Source organism: Panthera pardus, unplaced genomic scaffold, assembly GCF_024362965.1.
Source record: "Panthera pardus isolate Hobbes unplaced genomic scaffold, ASM2436296v1 HiC_scaffold_21, whole genome shotgun sequence".
Lineage (NCBI taxonomy): Eukaryota > Metazoa > Chordata > Mammalia > Carnivora > Felidae > Panthera > Panthera pardus.
The window spans coordinates 4,607,895-4,627,644 of NW_026526777.1; the positions used below are offsets into that span (position 1 = coordinate 4,607,895).

Genomic DNA, 19,750 nt, shown 5'->3' on the forward strand with positions numbered 1-19,750 from the left:
CATAGCAGGTGCTCAGCGACACTAGCTATTACTGTTAGTTACTCCCATCCCGTGAGGAGCTCCCCAGGGGAAGCACTGTCCCCAGTTCGTGCTGTAAGCACTCATTGTTTGTGGGCTCCTTCCTCTGTGCTACCACAATATCCAACACCTAGCTTTATCACAGAACTTATCACATCACACCGTAACTGTTTCTTTGCCTGCTTCACCAACTGGCAAAAACTCACCAAGGGCAAAGGCTTGACTTCGTGAACTTTGTTTTCTCAGCGTCTAGCTCAACGGTTGGTCTTTAGTAGACGCCCTCAGCAGGCACTCAATAAATGCTTTTTGAAAGGATGTTGAGTGCAGCCCTGTCCACTCAGGAAGGGCCGCCTCCTTTTTAAGGGTTCGGGGCTTTTCCTACCTCCCTCTCAGATGCAAAGGCAGAAGACACACAGAAACATTTGTCAGACTTTCTTTATTCACCTGTAAAAAACCTCACCCACACCACAAACACCATCACCGTCACCACACACACTCACACACACACGGGCAGATCTAAGATCCCTGTCCCAGTCCCCGGACTCCGGGGGCCCGGCATATACACCTCCTAGCAAGCCCACCCAAGCCCACCACCACCAGAGCTGCAGGAGCAGTGTTCCAGGCTAGAGCTAGGGCTTGCTGGGGCCTCCCCTCTGCAGGCTCTGTGTGCCTTCACCCAGCCTCCTATCAGGCGCTCTCACAGCAGAGTGGCCTGTTCGGGGTGGGGCACTGGCTGTCTATAGACCGGTGGCCGGACCCTAGTGGCATCGCGGCGGCGACGGAAAGCTAGGAATTCCTCCCGGAGGACAGCACAGCGGGCCTCGGGGCCAGAAGCACGGGCAGCATTCAAGAGGCCACCCTCCTCTGGAGTCTTCACATCTGCAAGAGGGGGGCACAGCAAGGACAGGGCTGGGGGTCACTGGTGCAGATGAGCCAAGGGAGAGCAGGAGGAGCAAGGCTGGGGCCCGGGGCCCGGCTGGGAACAGACGGGGGGAGACGTGGAACGGGGGGTGCCGCACCGCCTTCCTGGGGGGCTCACGCACCTAGCTCTGGCTCAGCTTCAGGTCGGGGTCGAGGGCCAGCCGCGCCCAGGTGCAGAGTCTCCAGCAATTCCATGTCCCCAGGGAATTCTGAGTCCCACTCATAGTTTTCATCCACAGATGTGTTCCTCCTGTCACAGGGGACAAATGCGTGGTATGGCGAGAAGAACAGAGGCTGAGCAGAAAAGCCCAAACCCAGAGTCCCCCAACTCAGCTTGGGCCACGGGTTTCCCCCGAAGATCCCCGGACCTCGACAAAAGCTTCTAAAAGGAGACAAGTTCTCCTGGTCCCAGGGTGGGAGAGCCCAGAAGGCACAGTGTATTAGGAGAGGGGTGGGGCAGTCTGGGCAGGGACTGGAGCCAAGGTGGGGAAGGGCAGGGACTGTCCTCACCTCTTGCTGACTGTCACCACGTGTTCCCTTCGGGGCCACCTCTCAGGGCCACTGGCCCAGCTGCCGGTGTCTCCCGGAGCAGGGCTGAGGTAGCTGCCTCCCGCAGAGGGGGCTGTGGAGGGGGGCCGAAGGAACGAGGCGCTGCCCCGCCCGCTGCTCTGGCTGGTGAGGCTACCCCGAGGGGCGGCAGGGAGAAGGCTTGGCAGCAGCCGTTCCCTCAGTGTCCAGTCGGCCAGTGCCGTGTACAGGGGCTCTGGGGTGGCCCCGGCCCCGACCACAGCCCCAGGAAGCGCTGCCCTGGGGGACACGGTGGCGGAGTCCAGGGGCTGAAGGAGAGATGAGGTGGGGCAGGGCCGGGTATCCATGTAATCTGGGGGTGGAGCAGGCCCGGGCTCCTCGAAAGGGGGCCAGTCCCCGTCCACATTCATCTCCCGGAAGAAGGGCAGGCTCAGGTACTGAAGCAGGGGTCCTGGACCAGGCAGAGGACTGGGCGGGGCCTCGGGAGGGGGCCCCACAGGGCTGATGTCTGCAATGCAGAGGGGCTGGGGCATCCCACTGGGGCTGCTGCTGCTGCAGTCATAGGACCTGGCCTGGTGCTGGGATGGGGTCCGAGGTTCAGCTCGCTCAGAGCCTGACCTTTCTTGGGGGGTCCCGGCGCTGGGTCCCATCACAAAGCGGCCGTCTGGTCCCCGGCAAATGGGCTCCAGGGGTAAGGGGCCCCGGCTAGGTGGAGGATCCGGAGGGGGGCTGGGGGGACCAGCGGGCTCCCCCCAGAGCAGACTCTGGCGCAGGCTGGGAACTGGGGAGCCCTGGAGCTTCAGCTTTGCCACGCTGTCGGGACTGCCCGAACCCGGAGCAGAGCTGGGGAAGGACAGGGGATCCGGCTCTGTGGCAGGGAGCCAGGCCCCTTCCCAGGACCAGCCTTGAGAGGTTTGGTGAACAGAGCAGAGCTAGGGACAGCGAACAGACACCAGGACCCACGTGGTGGAGGGGTGGCAGAAAGGCGCACAGGCAGCAGTGGGCAGCCCCAGGCTGGGACCTCTGCACTCCCACCCTCACCTCCTTCCAACTTCTGTTCCGCCCCTCCCCGCCCACCCCAAGGCACCACCGAGGAGGCCAAGACAGCGGGCGCAGAGGGAAGGCCGAAGGAAGCGGAGGAGGTGGAGGGACTTACTGCGGAGCTGACTTCCCGGGCGGGGAGAAGATAAGAGGCGCATCTGTTCGGGCAGAACCAGAGGTGACACGGGCAAACCTCAGGCCCTCCAGAGCCCCAGGCGCACAGCCTCACCCAACACCCGCCGGCAAACCCTCCCCGCTGGGGACAGGCAAGTGCGGACAGACAGGACGCACCTGCCCTGCGCGGGTGGCGGGTGGCCACCTCCGGGGGGCGGGGCTGGGGCGGGAGGCGGGGCCCGCGGGGGCGTGGCCTCGGGGGCCTACCTTGGCGGAGGCGCTTGCGGCGGCGGCGGGCTGCCCTGCGCCGGTTGGTCAGGCAGGCGGCCAGGACGCTCACGAGGACAGCCACGCCCAGGAAGCAGACCCCGCCCACCACGCCGGCCAGGACCGGCTGGGGCAGGAGGCCTGGCAGCTGCGTGCGGGAGGGGTACACCTCCAGGCCTGGGCGAGGGGTCACGAGGGGCGGTCGGTGCCCGCGACAGTGGGCTCAGCGCCCCCCCCCCCCCCCCCCCCCGGTGCTTACGCTCTGCCCTCCCGCCGGGTTCTCACCGGAAGTGGACACGTTGGCCGTGTTGCTCGGATCGCTGACATAGCTGCCTGCGAGGGCCACGAGGCGGAACTCGTACAGAACGTCCTGGGGGTGGGGGTCCGGGGAGGGGGTCAGGACCCAGCACCGCCCACCCCAGCTCTGTCCAGAAAGACTGTGCAGTTGGGAAGGGAGGGTGAGAAGCCCAGGTTTGGGGAACGGAGCCGGGGCCCGGAGCACCGCGGGGAGGAACCTCCCGGTGCCTGCCTCCCACACATACCTTGATGAGTCCAGGTACCAGCAACTGCATTTCTGTGCCTGCCACGGCCGGGTCTAGCACCTCCCAGCCCTGGGAGCCTTGCCGCCCCTCCAGGACATAGCCATCCAGTGTTTTAGGGACCAGTTCTGGGGGATCCCAATGCAGGAGCACCCCCCGGGGTGTCCTCACTGCCACCAGGCCTCGGGGAGGTGACAGGGCAGGTGACATCTCAGTGGGCGGAAGACTGGGGGCAGCTGGCGTGGTGGGAAGCCCTAAGCAGGGCAGACAGGCATGAGATGAGGCTCCCAGGACCCTTCCACAACATGCCAACCCCTCTATTCCCCGCCCCCAACTCCATGCTCAGCCATTCTCCCAGAGCCCCTAAAGACACCCCCGAATCACGTTCCATAAACCCCTGTGGACCGCAAGCTGCCCGGCTCCTCTGCCCCCTCCCACCCAGGTCGTGCCAAATCCAGGTTTTCCCTATCAGTCCTATCCCGTCCGGTCAGATGCTGGCGTTGGGGCGGGGGGAGATCTCTCACCCTCGGGGGCAGACAAGACGATCTCACTGAAGGGCCCACTCCCCAGCTTGTTCTGAGCTAGGACGCTGAACTGGTACTGGATATGGGGCTGCAGCCCCAGCACCAGGAGGTAAGCAGCCCCCACAGGCACTGCCAGCGACACCCAGTCATGGTGGGTTCGGTCAGGACGCTTGGCCCTGGAGGACATGAGGAAACGGGGGGACTTCATTACTAGGAGGGCCAGGAAGCTCTGGAGTCCAGAGACTGACCTGTCCCCTCCCCTCAGCCGTCCAGGATCTCGGCACCTGGGCCCTGAACACCAAAGATCCCCCTGGAAACAGGGCAGCAGAATTAGGGCGGGCCTGGGATGGAAGGGTGGGAGGAAGGGCAGAGGGCCAGAGGGAATCGGGTGGGGGGACAGGAGCGGCAGATCACTCACAGTGGGGTATACCAGACACTGAATCTCTGCAGATAGCCACCATCAAAGCCGGGCTCCCAGGAGACATTGGCACCCTTGGGCAAAGGCACCACGGACACATTGGTGACAACGTGTGGGCTGGTGCCTGGGGAGGGGGAATTGAGTGGGGGGGGAGGGGAGGCTGGTCAGGTAAAGAGCTAAGGAGGGTTCCCAGGGCCTCTGACCTCCAACCCATCACCCCAGGGCCCCCTGCCCCCCATCCCCATGTGGACCTCCAAAAATGATTCTCCCGTCCCCTGTCCCACATGGGTTCCTCTAGCCCCCAGCCTGTTCTCCGGCCACTAACCCAGCACGTAGACATGTGTGGAGGCGGCCACTCGGGCCACAGCATTGCTAGCGGTGCACTCCCAGCGCCCATGGGCCTCCTTGGTCAGCGGTCGCAGGATGAGGCTACTGTTGCTGCCCACCTGGGCCTGGCCCTGCGGCCGCCGGCCCACCTACGGAACCACTGGTCAGCCCTGAGGACACATGCGGCCACCCCTCACCGAGGGCAGCTCCAGCGTCCTCCCCACCCTGCCTCCGATGGCTCCCTCCTTCCCGCAGAATGACGAGGGGCAGGGAGAGGCAGGGGTGCAGAGCGTGTGCGCATGGGCAGAGCGGGGCTAGGAGCCTTACCTTGGCCCAAGAGATAGCAGGAGGGGGGTCTCCCTGGGCAGAGCAGGGGATGAGTAGCTCCCGCCCTACTTCTTGGAAATATTCTTCCTTAGGTCGTTCTAGAAAAGCTGGGGGAGCCTGCAAGCCAGATCTGGCATTGGGAGGGGCCTCCCGCACTGCCATCTAAGGGCCGCTCCCCTCTCTGGGGCTCCCATCACACCCCATCTCCCAGGGTCTCCCTACCTGTTGTCTCTGCTCCCCGGCGGGGCGAGGGAAACGGGGGTCTGGGAGGCCTCTCTGGGGGGTACACACCTCCCCAGAACACCCTTCACCCTCTCCTCTGCTTCACACCCCTTTTCCTCGAGGCCAAGGTTAGCGAGTTGGGCAGGCAGGTATCTTACTTTGGGGACGTACGCGCCCCTCACACCCCACCTCGCCAGCACCACCTCTACAGAAATCGCCGGCACGGAGTCTGACAGCTGCCGCCGCCACCGTTGGACTCCGAAGTGACTGCTCTGCCCCCCTCGCCAGGGCGCCCGCAGCCACCCTCACCTTGAGCAGCACGCGGGTCACCGGGGAGGGCCCTGCAGTACCGAGACTGTTGTAGGGGGTGCAGGAGTATTCTCCCAGGGCATCCTCGTTCCCCAGGGCGATGATCAGGGAGCCCTCGGGGCCCTGGGACCAGCCAGGGAGCTGCGGGGAAGTGAAAGCGGTTCAGCAGAGGCTGGAGAGGAAGGAGAAGGCCACATCCCTGCAGAGGACTCCTCCTCCAGGCCTGACCCCTCTCTGAACTCCAGGCCTACGCTTCCCTTTCCAGCGGCGCCCCCTGGAGCTGAGCCCTGCCTGCCGGGGTGTCCGGCACCCGGTAACGAAAGTCAGCATCTTCCACTCCAAATCCTTTCCTTTCCCTGCCTTCCCTGTTGTTTGTCAAGGGCCCCACTGTCCCCACTAACCTGGACTGCTCACTCCCCCGTGGAATTGCTCACCAGATCTCTCCTCCGGGAAGGCCTCCATCTAGGCATGAAGCCCGTCCACGCCCAGGACCCCCTCAGCTCTCACCTGGACCACTTCACAGCCTCTGAACCCCTCTCCCTGTGTCCACTCTGCCCTCCATCCACCCGACAGACTCAACTCCCGCTCACAGCTCCGATGCTGTCGCACCACCGCTCAACAGCTTCACTGGCTCCAACTGCCCGCAGACTTTTTTTGTAACATCAAACAAAAACGTATCCAGTCCTCCCATCGCAGAAGCCCCCAGGGACGGGGACACTAGGATTAAAAGATGTGGTGGTCGCCCACGAGGGCGGACAAAGACCCCAACTGCTTGTAAGAACGTAATATTCACTTGGTACCCACGCTTCTCCCTCTTGGCCCCAACCTGTTTCTCCGCAACACCGTGTACCCACGGGCATGTGGCTCCCCTCAAACTCGAGGACTCGTCACGCCCTACACGCAAGGTACCGTTTCCTGCCTCGGGGCCCTGGTTCCTGCTCCGAATGTCTGTCCACCCCCCAAGGCCCATCACCAAGGTCCCAGAAGTTGTTACTGATCTGTCCTCAACCAGCCCTGGCCTTCCAGCAGAGTGTCTGTCCTACCCCTTCTAGGCTGTGCCCTCCTTCAGGACAGATGCTGTGCTCCTCCACAAACACCCCCACACAGCCCCCCAGGGAAGGGGTGTATCCCTAGTCACTGACTTGAATTACACTGAGCTAACTCCACCCCAGCTGACCTGCCCAGGATCACACCAAGCCACACCCTTCCTTCCCCCCGCCCGGAGGTCTGTACCTTATCCAGCTGCAGGGCCTGCCCATCCTTGGTCCAGCTGACGAAGAGCAGTGGGGGGTTGGCGCGGACCGGGCACCGGATCACCCCCCGCATGCCTACGGGCAGGGGGGTCTCAGGAGGCATCGCTGTCACCTGCGCTGGGTCTGGTGGGGGAAGCAGTGGCAGGTTGTGGGGCAGGAACTAGGCCTGGCCCAGGGGGAGGGAGCAGGCTTGGGGAGGGAGCCGGGTGAGGCTTACAGAGCACAGTGAGGTAGGCAGAGGCCGAGGGCGGGCGCCGGAGGCCGTTGCTGGGCACGCAGGTGTAGCGGCCTGCATCGTCTGGCTGGGCGGCCAGCAGCCGCAGGCTCCCGTCTACCAGGATCCGCACTCGGGGCTGCAGGCGGCTGCAATGTGGCACGTGTGGGCAGGGGTCCAGGCTCGCTGAGCCGGGGGACTCCTCCAAGGCTGCCCGCCGGCCCCCGCCCACCCCCAAGCCCCACCTAACGTGGAACACGTTGACGCTGTCCTGGAACCAGCTATAAGTGAGGTTGGTGGGGTACGCCTCAGCCCGGCAGGCCAAGGAAACATCCTGGGAGGCATTGACCGTGCTGTTCTTGGGGGGCACCACGATGACCGGGGGGCCTGTGGGGGAGCACATGGGAAGAGAGAGGCCTCAGCCCTGAGGTCCCCTCTACAGTTCTTCCTGCCATCTGCCCTCTGGCACAGGGGAACTGAAACAGCCCTAACCCCTGTACCTCACGCAAGTTCCTTCTCTTCCCCAGACCAGATCCCCTTCCCACCAGGGACAACCCAATTCACCCGGACTCCCCCGCCTAGAACCTGCGTGTGTGTGTGTGTGTGTGTGTGTGTGTGTGTGTGTGTGTGTGTTGGGGAGGGGGAGGCAGGCTCACTCTCTGCTCATTTACCCTTTACCTCCCTCCACTGTCGCCTGCTAAATCACCTCCACGTGTCCTACCCTAATGAAGGTGCCCAACACCTCACCAGCGGATACAGCACGATCCCCGACCGAGGCTCCCCCATCTGGCCACTCCAGTGGCCATTCGCACAGAGACACCCCCTTTGGCCAGAACAGAACGCTTCTGTTCAAGAACTCACAACTCCTGGGGCACCTGGGTGGCTCAGTCGCTTGAGTGACCGACTTTGGCTCAGGTCATGATCTCACAGTTTGAGAGTTCGAGCCCCATATCGGGCTGTGTGCTGGCAGCTGGGAGCCTGGAGCCCACTTGGGATTCTGTGTCTCCCTCTCTCCCTGCCCCTCCCCCACCCATGCTCTGTCTCTCTCTGTCTCCGAAATAAATAAACATTAAAAAAATCTTTTTTTTCAAGAACTCACAACTCCTGGCTCCCACCACATCAAGCTTGAACTTCTCGATCCAGCCTCGTGGGCACTCAGGATCCAACCCCTCCCGGCCCGGCCAACCGTCTTTTCATACACCAACCCTTAAGAACTCTTTCAGCTCAGTGTGGGCGTGTCGTGCCCCCGAGCCGGCTGCACGCCTTTGCTCTCCGAGCCCCCCCCCCCCCAGTCTGGAAGGCTCTTCCCACAGAGTCTGGCCAGCCCGCATCATCCCTGCAAATCCGTCTCTCCCTTCTACCGCCCCACTGCTCTCTCCCCTCCCCGGACTCCGCTGCCTGGGTCGTCGGGCATAGGAGGTGACGATCCGAGCCGGGGGGCCCTATAGGACACGACAGACACGCGGGGCGCTCCGCTGAGCACCTCCCTGCACCATTTCTTTTAAGCCTCACAAGAGCCTTCTGTGCCAGGAATTACTGTCTCCACAGATGAAGCAGTGGAGGCCGAGAGGCAGAGAGAAGTGAGGGCCCAAAGTTAGCAGGGTAGGCAAGACTGTTCAGGCCTTCCTGACCCTGGCGGGCTTGGCCCTTAACAGTTCCTCAGCGCTGCCTTCCCACAGAACCAGGGAAAGTGACACTTCACTAACTCATCTGCCTTCCCTTTAGAAGAGGCTCTCCGAAGGCAGAGTCCAGGCCATCTCTTAGCGTTCCTTCTAGACGGAAGGTCTCGGACGGGAGGTACTAAGTGCTGATCACTGTACTCAACTGAACCTGATTAAATTCTCAACCTAGTCCTAAAATGTAGATATGAACCTCTTTATATATAGATGAGAACCTGGGGGGGGCTGGGGGGGGGGGGTTACACACCACACTGCTGGGCCCTAAATATCTACTCGTCCATTCACTGCTCCTTTTAAAATTAAGATGCTGGTTTTTAGAGGGGCGCCTGGGTGGCTCAGGCGGTTAAGCGTCTGACTTCGGCTCAGGTCGTGATCTCACGGTTGGTGAGTTCGAGCCCCCCATCTGGCTCACTGCTGTCAGCGCAGAGCTCACTTCGGATTCTCTGTTCCCCTCTCTCTGCCCCTCCCCTGCCTGAACTCTCTCAAAACTAAATAAAACATTAAAAAAATTATATATATATATAGAGAGAGAGAGAGAGAGAGAGATGTGGTTTTAGAGCACCAGCCTGCATTGGCAGCTCCCTTTCTCTCCACGCCCCTGTGTCCTCTCCTGCTACGTGCACCCCCAGCCACAGGTCAGAGCCCCCCCCCCCCATACAGGTCCCTAGTTCCGGCCCGCAGCACCCCCACCAAGAGCACCTAGCACCAGCAGCTGGGTGGCGTGGGAGGCACTGCCCTCGGTGCTGGAGGCTTGACAGGTGTAGACCCCAGAGCTGCGGCGTTCCACCCGCCGGATCCACAGCGTTCCATTCTGCACCTAGGGTAGGAGGGGATAAGGAAGGTTCCTCCTCCTCCTCCCCCGCCCCCCGCCCCCTGCCTCCCCTTCCCTCCCTCCCGCGGGCCTCAGACCCTGCACTTCCGAGTCTGGCCGGCAGAGGGCAGCAGCACCCCAGGCTCAGGAAGCCAGTGAGGCGTCCCCCCCTGGCCAGTCTCCCAGCTCGGCATTTGGCCCCTGGGCCTCTAGCCCCGCCCCCCAAGCCTCCCCCTCACACCCTATCAGGCCCACTTAGCCCAGCCCCGGGACTCACTTGCACCTGGCCCTGGCCCTGGCCAAGATCCTGTCCTCGGAGCTTCCAAGTCACATGAGGCTGTGGGCTGCCACGGGCCACACAACGCAGGGTCACAGGCTCCAGTTCCTGAACTTCCAGCACCTGGGGAGGGGTCTCCAGGAACTGAGGGGGTGCTGCGGAGAGAGAGGCATCAGGGGATGCCAGAGGGGCTCTCAGTCCAAAGAGCAGGGACACCGGTCAGGGCTGCAGGCCTCAGCCCACCGGCCGGCCCCACTGCTCGGGAGTCCCCAGCCCAGGGCCACCCTGCCTGCTGTGCTCAGGCCAAGTGAGGGTGGCACCAGCCCATCCCCACACTGGCCTGCGGACTTAGCAACTGGGGCTGTGCACAGGAGGGGTGTCAGAGCCGGGGGAGAGCTAGTGGCCCCTGGCACTGCTCTGGGGGTCCGGAGGCCTGGGTCCAGACTCCGCTCTGCCCCTAAGCAGCGGCAGGATCCAGTCTCCCCATCTGTGAAAGGGGAAGGATTCTGACCTTCCTTCCTTCTTAGGGTTGACAGAGAATTCATGAGGTCCGGGGTGAAAAGGTGTTTTGAGAAAACAAAATGCCGTCTCAACACGTGAGCCGTGTTTCGCTCAGGGCCCGGCAGCCCCCTACCCATTCCCCTCTCCCGGCCAGAGAGGCAGGGACGGGGAAGACAGAGGAAGTTCCAACACTGGAGGGCAGGCGTGGCAGTGGAAGGGGCAAGATGCAGACAGTGAGCCAGCAAACAGGAGTGTCCGCGAGGGTGGGGCCCCGGAACCACCCCCCCCCAGAGGTCCTCATCATGCGGCCCCCCCCCCCCCCCCCCCGACCTGCCCCCAGGTTCATACAATTGACTGTGAGGTGCACCCAGGAGCCGTTAACAGAGTCGTCCTCAGGGCTGTGCTTGTCCAGGAAGAGCACTCGGCACTCGTACCAGCCCTGGTCTTCCGCTCGGAGCCCCTCAATCCGGAGAGATGCCCCCTTCTGCAGCCGGACTCGCCCTGGGGGAGGAGCCCCAAACCCTGGTCACGCTGGTTACTCTCAGAGGTCAAGAATGAGGCCCTGTCTCCTCCAGTCACCCTGATCCAGCGGGGACCGGAGAGACACAGGTGGGGCTGGGGTCACCGAGGGCAGATCCCTCCATTCAGCCCCGGATCACTCCTGCCTTTTAGCAGCTGAGATCCAGTTTAGACAAAGAGAAACCCAGAGTGGTAGCAGGTGCACAAGACACCCTACTGAACCGCAGGTGGCTTCAAGGACCGTTGGGAGAAGGGCGGTTTAAGAGCCACACTTAGGGGCGCCTGGGTGGCTCAGTCGGTTAAGCGTCCAACTTGGGCTCGGGTCATAATCTCGCGGTTCGCGTGTTCGAGCCCCGCGTCGGGCTCTATGCTTATAGCTCGGAGCCTGGAGCATTCTGTGTCTCCCTCTCTCTCCGCCCCTAACCCACTCGCATTCTGTCTCTGTCTCTCTCAAAAATACACATACATTAAAAAAAAAAAAAAATTAAGAGCCACACTTAGTCTCCTCGTGAGTCTTACAGGATCTGCCCCAGCCCTGGGCTCTTCGGAGGGGCAACGTATGGCTCCTGGAGGACCCCTCCCGCCAGAGCACTGGCCCTGGAAACCTCAGCAGTGTTTGGGGCCCAAGCAGGGACCCAGACCTCGCCTACCAAAGCCCCTAATCCCTCGGGGCTATTATCAACGGCCTAAGCGCCTTAGGGTGGCCAGAGTCCAGCCCAGCCAGGCAGCAAGGTCAGCAGCCTCCTCACCCCATCCCTTCACGCCCCAGGGCACCCGGGGCCCCGGCTGACTGGCCACACGGAGCTCCACAAAGCCACACGGCCACAGCACAGGCAGACACACACGCCCACCCTCCGTCAGCATCCACTACGCCACCAGGTTCAGACTGAGGCTGCCCCCCACATCCCTCGGCCCCCTCCCCACACAGCTTCGGGGGTCACCGGCAGTGCCGCCTAGTGAGAAAGGCCCACACTCGGGAGCCAGGGAGACCCAGAGCCCACCTCTGCAGTGTATTCCCTTGGGCAAACTGGCCGACTCGGGTTTCATCCGGAAAAAGAGGTTAAGACCAATCTGGCTGGGGAGGGAGGGGGGAAGGGACGCGGGGCAGGCAGGCGGCCCACTGCTCACGTACTGAACAAACGGATGAGCACAAGGTGTGAAATCAGAAGCGGGACTTGATCTCGGGCCTCCCCTTACCTGGTGGCAGGTCCTCTCTGCCCACCCCCAGCAGCGGCTGGCCCCACCGCGCACCACACCGCCCTGCCAGCACCTGGGACTGCCTAGACCCCTCTCCGCCCACGTCTGCCTAGACGTCACCGCCCACGTCTGCGTGTTCAGCACTGGTGATCTTTCCAAAATACAATCTAAGCCTGCAGGGATATAATCTAGTGCCGTCAGGGAAGAAGAGGAGACTGAACGGTCTGAGGCAAGTCTTAGGCAAGGGACTTTTTCCTTCCAAGGACGAGGTCCAGGGGTGTGGACTCTCCAGGATGGGCGGACCTGCTTCCAGGGCTAGGTGTTGAAATCTCCACCTAGGAGATAAGCCTAGGCCTTGCGGGTAAATATTTAACACAATCACACCCTTCCACACACACCCCCTTCGGGATCCCTCCGTAACCCCCATCTGCGTGGCCACGGAGCCCTGCGACCCCAGAGTGCAAAGTCCCCTTAAGTTCCAAAAGACAGCCACTTCTCATTACGGTTGTCTTCGAGCTCCACGAAAAAAGCAGGAAGAGGAAGGGATATTGAGCACTGAATGTGGACCATGTAACATTTAATCCTCGCAGGAAATCCATTCGAGAGGAAAGGACGGACACGAAGCTTCCTTCCAAAATCCCACGGCTTGTAAGTGACAAAGTCAGGCCTTCTTTCTCCAGATGCGGAACACTTTCCAGTGCACCGTGGGGTTAGGATCAAGTGACGCTCGGGGCACACAGCACTGACCACATCCAGGGTGTTCCCACTCAGGGCGTTGGTGGTCAGCGGATAATGGTTCTAAATGTCTGCGGATCTGAACATTCAAGGAGGCATACTGCGTGCCCTCCCTTTTCTGGGAGATACGGGCTGCTAGACTTGTGGCACGGCACAGGAAGATGGCCAGGGGCAGGCAGGCAGTCCTGAGTCCTCCTGAGTCCCGGGCCCCTCCCGGAGGCCCACCCTCCCCCCGCAGGGCTACAGCCTGGTGGGCTTCAGACCCTCCCCCGCCGCGCCCTGCCCCGCCCCACACATGCAGGGGTGCGTAAAGGAAGCGGGAGACACTGACTGCTCTCTCCAGCTCTCAGAGGCAGAGAACCCACACGCACGTGCATACAAGCTCACATACACAGTTCAAAAGATGCTCCTTGCTGTGTTCAGAGGTTCCAAGGACCACGAAGCGAGAGGACTACTGCTTCCCGGGAGCTGTGACCACAAGGAAGGTTTTGCAGGAAAAAAGGGGAGAGGCCTGGAGGGTGGAGTGTTCTGAGAATAAGAGAATTGCCTTGGGGCGCCCGGGTGGCTCAGTCGGTTAAGCATCCGACTTCGGCTCAGGCCATGATCTCGCGGTTTGTGAGTTCGAGCCCCACGTCGGGCTCTGTGCTGACCGCTCAGAGCCTGGAACCTGCTTCGGATTCTGTGTCCCCCTCTCTCTCGACCCCTCCCCCGCTCACACTATGTCTCTCTCTGTCTCAAAAATAAATAAACACTAAAAAAGGAAGGAAAAAAAAAGAGAACTGCCTTGCAGCAAACAACTCGGGACAGAGAGAAAACTCATGCCTTTCTGCCAGCCGCACTGTCACGAAGTTCCCAAGAAAGACAGCATGAAAGTCAAAGACCAAGTCAGCGCGAGGGTTAGGAAGGCGTCCCAGCCTGTTTTATACCACTTTTCACCACTTTGAGCTAGTCTGTAAATCCCGGCCCCTCCGCCAGATGGATTCTGGAGTCCTCAAAGGTTGGGAGCTGGGGTCTCAGGCGTGGTCCCTCCCACGTTCTAGGCCACCAGCCTCACACACGCAGTCCCAGAACATCTCTCCTTCACTTGCCCAGAGGGCTTATGACAGGACGGCATTGTCCTTAGCAACCTCCACCTCCCGTTGCTTAGCAACTGTGGGTTCGGAGTCCCCTGCACAAAGGCCGAGAGGCCCCTTAGACGGGAGGCAGTAAGAGAGTTAATGGGCACAGGGCCCTCCCCCCCAGCTCTGACTCCCCAGACTGGCTGGACTAGCTACTGGGGGGCGGGGGCAGGGGTGGGCACTAAGGGCAGGGGCAGGAAGAAGCCCCGAGGGCTCACAGTTCCTGCAGCTCAGAGCCACACGGAGAAAGGAAACCCACAGGTAGCACCGTTGCCAGCCGGCCAGCCAGCGGCTTGTCTGCCCGAGGGACCCCAAGACGGGTAGAGAGAAGGACAGTTAGGAATCGCAGGAAAATTCCTCTCCCTGCTCCGCTCCACCTGCCCCTGCCCCGTCCTCAGTCAGGCAACATTCTGTATCTACCCAGCCTCAGCCCTCAGCCCAAACCCCTCCGGGCCCAGCCCCAGCCCCGCAGAGGCAGGGAGGGCGGGCTGGTGGGCACGGCCAGTTTTTTTTGTGTTTTTTTTTTTTAACCTCACTTGTCCTAATTGGGCCCTGCTTTCATCAGCTCTCACGGGGCTTGTGTAGACACATCCGCTCCCACCAGGCTGTTTGCCAACAACTGCCCCCGGTTTGAAAATAAACTCTCCCTCCGGCGGCACCTGCCTGAGCTCAGCCTGCCCCTCAGGGACAGCTCAGCCAATCCCAGAGCCACTCTCAGGATTCAAACTAAAGAGGGGAAAGGTGGGGGTCCCCTCCCCCATCAGCGTCCCCAAGGTGGCCTTTCCTGGGTTTCCCTCTAAAGACTGTCTGGCCCAGCAGCCCCCAGCCCTCGCCTCGGGCCCTCCCACACGCTGCCCTCTGAGGCCTGCACTAAACCGCTCAGATTAAGACTCCATTCGGGATTAGGAGGAAGCCCAGCCCTCTGAGGGAGCCAGCAGGGGTGCGGAAGGCAGCTCCAGGTGGAGGGGGGAGGGTCCATACGTTAGAACAGAAGCCACATAACCCAGTCTGGCCCCATCCATTCCCTGACCCTTAGGGACCCTGGCCCTCCCCAGCCCCCCCTCCGTGCACACGCACCTCTGGACGGAGACCCCCCCGCCCCAGCCTCCGCTGGAGAAGCACACAGGCCACAGACCCACCCACCCTGCTGCCCGTCAACCCACCTGCCAGCCGCCTAGAGCCCCCCAACTGGCATGACCCTAGAGCCCCCCAACTGGCATGACGCAGCGGGGGAGGGGGAAGGCAGAGCAGTTAAGAAGAGGTCTTGCCCTCCCCCCACCCAGCCCCCCTCTGTTGGGGTGTTCACAGTACCTCCTGATCCCCCTTGTCTTACCCACGTAATCGGGGTCAATTCTGGGAGAGTAGAGGCCGAACTGGATGAAGATGGGGAGCAGGAATCCAAAGCGCAGCCACTCGATGACATGTAGCGGGGGCCGGCCAGCCGGGGGCAGCAGGTCACAGCCCAGCACCGCACTGTCGCCAGCCCGGCCCACCACTGACCCCACCTCAGGCTTCCCTCGACCTGCGCGGACAACAGGGACCAGAATCAGGGCAGGGACAGGAGGCTCCCTCAGGGTCTCTGCGCGATCCCTAGGACTCTGTGAAGTGGCTGAGAGAAGCCTCGACTTCTCCAGAACCAGCGCTCTTCGTCCCCTACCCCGCGTGCTCACAGAGAACCCTCCCCTCCCCCGCCCCGGGGAATGCCCCCCCCCCAACAAGGCCGGCGGGGAGCTCTTGAGCCCAGGGAATCCGGCTCACCGTCAGCCCCCTGGCTGATGACCAGGCTGAGGACGGCCAGACCGAGGCAGCAAACCATAGCCCAGCTGCCTGCTCGGCCGGCCCCTCCTATCCACGGGGCCCCGACGGAGGGGCCCGGGAGGTGTCCACAGCCCAGCAAGCCCCGGGAGGGATGCCTTCTGATCCGGTAGCAGGTTTCAGCTCTCACTCTTCTGCACGGTTAGGGCTTGGCTCACGTAACACCTGATGCAGCCGCTCCCTGGAGCACCACCAGATCTAAACACAAAACGCAAGGCAACATGCCGAGTGGGCCAATACTGGGAACCAGAAGAAACCCCACCGTCAGAGACAGGCCAGGAGGAGAGCAAACGAAGAGAGAGGGGAGCAGAGGAGCAGGGGAGGGATGCAGATACCAGAGATCTTGCCGCCCTGGGGGATAAGGGCCGGGGTGGGGGCTCTGGGAGAACCAGGGAGCACTGGGTGGGGAGTCCTGACATGGGAGGACACGGGGAGGGTGGGGCAGAGGAGTTGGAAAGATCTGAAGAGAAGCATTCTGGGGAAGCCCGGGTTACTGACGTGCCCGGAAAGCTGAGCTTGGAAAAGGATTTGTCAGAAAATGGGAGATGAAGGGTCCCCATGGCTCAGCCCCTTCTCTGTTCTTTCCCTAGTCCTGATGCTGATAACAAGTAGCAGATCGCCAGGGAGAACCAGGATTACTCCTTCACCCCACAGTGACAAATAAGGACCCTGCTCAGGGCTTGCTCAGGTGCACAGAGCCAGTGAAGGGCAAAACCTGGGCGGGAACCCCCAGAAAGCGGCCCCCAGGGAACCCACGCACACAATCCCTTGCCCACCTCCCCAGCCTCTGTGACTCCTGGAAGCTGGGGAGGGACGCCGTATCTCTTTCTCCACTCAGCCTCCCAACACTGCTTTAGCAGTGACTGAGTCAGGCAGCGGGGCGAGGAGATGCCTCCCCCACCTGCTGGAATTGGGGGCCGGGATGGCACCCTCCAGGCCTGGGCAGGTCCCGGGACAGGCAGCTGGCACCACTTTCCCTTCATGATGCTGCCAAGCAGCCCTCGCTCCGCCAGACAGCACGACCCGAGTGCCTCATCCCAAAGCTTCCCATTCGCTCTCCTCCAGTGTCCTCAGGGCCCAGACTTTGCCAGGCTTTCCCTTCCCCAGCCCTAGAGGCATGGTCCCTGAAGCCGGAAGCCTGCCAGTCCCTAGTGAGTACAAAGTGAGCCCTGGGGTGCGCAGGGTAGGAACTCCCGTGGGCCCCAGAGGGTGGTCACAGTGGGCTGGGGGCGGGACTGCTGCGGCCTTGGGCCCCCGCAAATCCAAGCGGACTCTGCTCTGGCCTCCACCCCGCTCCCGGCCTCCCAGTCCGGACTGGCTGGAAAGCATCCCGCATCCCGCCCTCCCCCCCCCCCACCCCCCGTGTCTCTCAGCCCGACCCCTGCCTCTACTTAATGGCCCCGCGTATGTAACTCCGCACGACTCACCAGCAAACCTTCCCCTGGCTTCCCTCTGCCCGCGGCGGGCTCTCCCATTCTTCCCCGAAAGAGCTTCTCCCAAACGGATGGAGCCCCAGTTCCCTCGCGGCTCAGCTTTCCGAGCACCCTAGTAACCCGGGTTTCCCCAGCATTCCTCTGCTTTCCCTATGATCTTCCAACTCCTCTGCCCACCGCGCCCCCTCCCCATGCCCTCACCCGTCTGGTCTCCCCACCAAGTGCTCCGATTCCTGCTATCCCTACTTCTCACAGCCCCCCCCCCCACCTCTCCGCAAATTCCCATTTTCCACACCTGATCTCCAACTGCACCAGGTCCTCCGCGGTTCCAGGCACTCCCTTCCCGTCGCCCGCAGAGTCCCCACCCATCCTCTCCGCGGGAATCGCCCTCCCGAAAATTCTCCGGCCCCAGCCCACAATACTCTCCGGATACCCCACCCTCAATTCCCTTCTCCTTCGCCTGCTCCGGACCCCTGAACTTCCCCCCCTTGCTTTTGGACACCCCCCCCCCAAGACCCACCCCCCTGCACCGACGCGCGCGCGCACACACACACACACACACACACGCACGCGTTACCTCCAGTCGCCTCCGGTTCTCCGGGAATCCCCCTCCCCGACCCGCCCCCCCAAAACCCCACTTCACTCCCCAGAACTCGAGTTCTGCTGCCCCCGAAGAATCCCACGGCGCCCCCAGCCCCCGCCGCCTCGGCTCCCCCGGAACTCGCGAGCCCCGCCGGCGGCCGTCCCTGCCCCGCAGCGCCCCCGCCCTCACCTGCCCGGCGCCGCGCGGCCCGGCTCCCGCAGCCACACAATAGGGGGCGGGCCCGCCTCCCGCCCGGCGCCCCAGCGCCCGCGTCGCCAGGGAGACCGCCGCGCCCCGCCCGCCGCCGCCGAGGGGGCCGACCCGCGGGGCGGGGCGGGGCGGCCGCGACCCCCGGGCGGCCTGGGAGTTGTAGTTTCGGGAGGGCGGGACGCGCGGCGGCGGGCTCGGGTCGCCCCCTGGCGGAGCTCCGGGCTCCGGGCGCCGGCCGGGGAGGGAGCGGGGGAGACCCGCTGCGCGGGCCCCGGGTCGCCGGAGCTGGCCCGCCGTCCTCCCGGGCCTCGCCGCCCGCGAGCCCCCGCCGTCCGCGCGCGGCCGGGGAGAGGCGCGGGGCCGACAGCCGAGCCCGGCCGGGAGCGGGACCCCCGGGGGGATCCGCGCAGCTCGGGGGGGCCCCCTCGGCTCGCGTCCCCCGCCCCGCCCGCCCCTTCCCCGGCCCGACTGGAAATACCTGTCTGCACCCGCGAGCTCCCAGGTCCCGGCCCGGCGCCTCTCGCAGGGTGCCGAGGGGACCGTGCGCCCGGGCCCGGCCTGCCGAGTCGCCCCCTCCCCGCTGCAGCTGCCAGCGCCTGCGACCCGGCGACACAGGCCCGGGGCGGGACGGCAGGACGAGAGGCATCCCGGGGCGGGGCCCTGCAGGGTGCCGGGCCCTGGACCGCGGGCTTCGTAGCGCTCGGGTCACCCGCGCAGAGACCCCGCGAGGCGGGCGTGACTCTGCTTGACTCGGGAGAAAACGGAGGCGCAACCAGGTGGAGCGACTGGCCCCAGACTTCCCACCTCGGGGACGGATGTCCTGCCGAGCCCCGAGCCGAACTCACACCCAACCTGGACGTCATCAAACCCACCTCCTTAGAGACCTCAGGCCGACAGATGGCTGGCATTTCTGCTCCTGGGAGCTTTCTACTTGGTGAACTTGGGCCGCCTCAGGGATGGGGGGGTCCATCATGCCTTCCCCAGCAGGCTTCATTAAGCAGCGCACCTGCCCAGGTCCTTTCCATTGACCGCTCACCCCAGCCCGAACCCCCGTGACCCCGCCTGACCACGCCAGGCATTTCATTCATGGAATCATGGCCTCAACCAGGGTGGGGTCAAGGGCTCACACCAGCATCCCAGCCTCCCCCTCCTTCCGGATGATCTCGGCCCCAAGGGCCCACATCCTGGGCCAGGAAGCTCGCCGGCCCTCTTAGGAGTCCATTCCATCCTTAGAGAGGGACTGCTGGAAAGTTCTTCCAGATGTAAACGTCTGTGGGCTTTTTGCCACAGCCTGAGGTGAAAATGTGCCGGGAGAGGGGGAGAAAGAAAAAGGCCCTAGAAAAAGAGCCTTTTTTTAATCCCTTGGGCCCCTCCCTGGCCAGCAGGTAAAATTCCCCCCCCCCGGGGGGGGGGGGGAATCAGCCACCCCTCTAGTCCAGACATTCATTCATTTCTGCTGTCTCCACAGTGTTTTCTTGAACAAGAGCCCATTTCTTTCAGTTGTTAAAGTCACGTTTCGTAAACTTGGGATTTAAAACAGGGTTCCATTTTAGAAAGGTTTTGATAGGATCCTTTTTTTTTCTGGACGCCTATTCTGTGAGCTGTATTATTATTATCATTTTGCTCTGGTTCACAGGTATCTTCTGGGCTTTTTGGCAAGAACAGGAACCTAGCCCTGTAACTGGCTCCTTCACCAGGCCAGAAGTGAAACTCTGAGTCCCTGAGGCTCAAAAGTAAGATTTTCTTCTGGGTTGCCCACCATCCACGCTTCCTACTCTCTGGGAAAGTTTGTTCAACCAACTAGGATTTTACCTAATCCGCGTATCAGCCAGCCCACGTATTTTCAGCCT

The 19,750-nt window shown here is 62.7% G+C and overlaps 1 protein-coding gene and 1 long non-coding RNA gene across 6 annotated transcripts; one reads left to right on the forward strand and one right to left on the reverse strand.

Moving 5' to 3' along the window:
• Positions 1-435: 435 nt before the first annotated feature.
• On the reverse strand, positions 436-17,996 carry IGSF9 (immunoglobulin superfamily member 9). Of its 5 annotated transcripts, none has more exons than XM_053908901.1 (21): positions 17,880-17,996; positions 15,618-15,872; positions 15,193-15,381; positions 10,639-10,791; positions 9,790-9,944; positions 9,401-9,518; positions 7,268-7,409; positions 7,026-7,171; positions 6,789-6,931; positions 5,556-5,696; positions 5,025-5,141; positions 4,696-4,846; positions 4,371-4,494; positions 3,953-4,128; positions 3,432-3,682; positions 3,175-3,259; positions 2,890-3,066; positions 2,624-2,666; positions 1,450-2,310; positions 1,062-1,189; positions 436-897 (listed from the first exon to the last, which is right to left on the reverse strand). In XM_053908901.1, the coding sequence occupies exons 2-21, from the start codon at positions 15,673-15,675 to the stop codon at positions 716-718; spliced, it is 3,540 nt and encodes a 1,179-aa protein (XP_053764876.1). In that variant the 5' UTR covers positions 15,676-15,872; positions 17,880-17,996; the 3' UTR covers positions 436-715. The 5 variants fall into 5 exon arrangements, with proteins under 5 accessions (XP_053764876.1, XP_053764878.1, XP_053764875.1 ...); XM_053908903.1 differs by lacking the exon at positions 17,880-17,996 and adding an exon at positions 17,685-17,755; XM_053908900.1 differs by lacking the exon at positions 17,880-17,996 and adding an exon at positions 17,403-17,524.
• LOC109257270 (uncharacterized) lies at positions 5,696-8,244 on the forward strand. The gene is made up of 4 exons (XR_008424526.1): positions 5,696-6,460; positions 6,608-6,780; positions 7,550-7,619; positions 7,754-8,244. It is a non-coding gene; the product is annotated as an uncharacterized LOC109257270 (long non-coding RNA).
• Positions 17,997-19,750: the final 1,754 nt, after the last annotated feature.